This window comes from Leptodactylus fuscus, chromosome 7, assembly GCF_031893055.1.
Source record: "Leptodactylus fuscus isolate aLepFus1 chromosome 7, aLepFus1.hap2, whole genome shotgun sequence".
In the NCBI taxonomy this organism is placed as follows: domain Eukaryota; kingdom Metazoa; phylum Chordata; class Amphibia; order Anura; family Leptodactylidae; genus Leptodactylus; species Leptodactylus fuscus.
This window is the reverse complement of record NC_134271.1, coordinates 134,234,870-134,236,978: the sequence shown is the minus strand read 5'-3', so window position 1 is coordinate 134,236,978 and position 2,109 is coordinate 134,234,870. Positions and strand designations below refer to the sequence as shown.

Sequence of the window (2,109 nt, the reverse complement as noted above, 5' to 3'; positions counted from 1 at the left end):
TCCACCCGAGACACTGTTGACCTTGGAAACCCAAATTCCCGGATAAACTCAAAAATGCTATGCCCCATGCGTCTTGGACCGATTATCATCCCACGTTCAAAGTCACTTAACTCGCGACGTGCTGCCATGTTCACGAGACACCTGTCTGCATCAGACTGCTCAGATATCTTGGCGACACTAGCGCTATAGGCCGCATCACATCACACTATTTGAGTGTCATATCTGACACAACCGGCACTGGGACACGCCTTCCCGTGACTTTTGGCCACAGAGTGTATTTAGCATTTATGGTATATAATATTGAATACATTCAATCAATGAGAAATTTTGAGAAACTTCTTGCAAGCTTTCTTTATGTCTTTGTTTCTTAACGTATATAAAATTGGGTTTAATGCTGGGGTTATAGCAAAGAGCATAATGGTGGCTGCTCTGTCTTGAGCTAAAGAATTTTCTGTAGACGGCCGCATATAGGTGAATATAGCAGTTCCGTATTGAAGAGTAACTACAGTAAAATGTCCACTACAGGTAGACAATGCACGTTTTCGTCCTTGTGAGGTCTTAATTTTTAAAAGAAATTTGCCAATGAAAACATAAGAAAAGATAATTAATATTAAGGTTGAGATAGCTAATGTTCCAGTGACTGTAAGAAGCAGCTTGACGTTCAGAGATACATCCGCACAGGCCAAACTAAGCAATGGTTTAACGTCACAGAAGAAATGTTTGACCACATTTGGTCCACAGAATGGAAGCCTTGAAGTCATTATACTGTGGACTAACCCATGACAAAATCCAATGACCCAAGAAAATAAAGTTAAACCAAAACAGACTTGGTAACTCATGATGGTTGAGTATCTTAGAGGATGTGCAATGGCCACATATCTGTCGTAGGACATGACTGTAAAAAGTACAACTTCTGTACCGCCCATGAAATGGAAGAAATGTATTTGTAACATGCAACCATAAAATGAGATCATCCTCTTCTGAGATAAAAAATCTATGAGCATCCTGGGGACAACCACTGTTGCGACACATATATCCTGGAAGGCCAAGTTCCTCAAGAAGAAATACATGGGTGTATGAAGAATGAGATCAGAAATAGTGATAATCATTATGGACAGATTTGATACCAAAGTTAGCAGGTACAGTAATAGAAAGGTTAAGAAGAAAATCACCTTAAAATCATCATCGACTCCCAGACCAGCCAAGAAAAATTCATTTACTGAGGTGTAATTTATTATATTCATTTTATTGTATCTGGAACCCAATATAATGAAAAAAGCAATCCATTCAGGTTTTAGGCTCAGAAAAAATTCATTTTATAATAGCACTGGAAAATTAATGTTTTACAATTGAGCAAAATTTCTTGGAAAAGTTTAGTAATAAAATTTAGTAATTTTATTTAGTGATCCATTTTTCTTGATGTTGGAAGACCATTTACCCTAAATGAAAAAAAATAAAAATAATGACATTGATTTTACGTTCCTCATGTAACATTTTCTTTTATATAAATAATTAAATTTTTTCAAATTACAATTGATTTCTCAAAAAATTTCACAAAAAAAATGTAAAAACTGTAAAAAGTTATTCAGAGTTTTGAGATATGTTTTATAGCGAATTCTGTGTATAGATACACGAGACATGTATTTAAGAATTTTCACAAATGCTTGATTAAATTATGTATAGTAATTAGAGATGAGCGAACAGTAAAATGTTCGATGTTCGATATTCATTTCGAGTAGCCCCTCAATATTCGACTACTCGAATCTAATATCGAACCCTATTATACTCTATGGGGGGAAAATGCTCGTTTCAGGGGTAGGCAACGTTCGATCAAATTACACTTACCAAGTCCACGAGTGAGGGTCAGGCTGGATCCTCCGAGAAGTTTTCTCCGTGCAGCGCATGCCCGCACTACAAGCGGACATGCACAGTCGGCTCTGCCCAGACCCGATGCCTGGCAGAGTGAATTCAGAGCCGGAAAACGCAGCGGGGAAGCTGTACGGAGAAGACTTCTAAAGGTAGGAGAAGAACCAGCATTGATTAGCAGACTGTATAGCATTCGGCCAATCAATGCTGGTTCTGCATCGAACTTTTACATTCGAACAGTGA

General features: G+C 37.7%; 1 protein-coding gene across 1 annotated transcript; it reads right to left on the bottom strand.

The window, feature by feature from the left end:
- Positions 1-314: 314 nt before the first annotated feature.
- LOC142212959 (olfactory receptor 12D1-like) lies at positions 315-1,244 on the bottom strand. The gene has a single exon (XM_075281094.1). It carries the CDS (start codon positions 1,242-1,244, stop codon positions 315-317), a length of 930 nt encoding a protein of 309 aa, XP_075137195.1.
- Between the last annotated feature and the right edge of the window lie 865 nt (positions 1,245-2,109).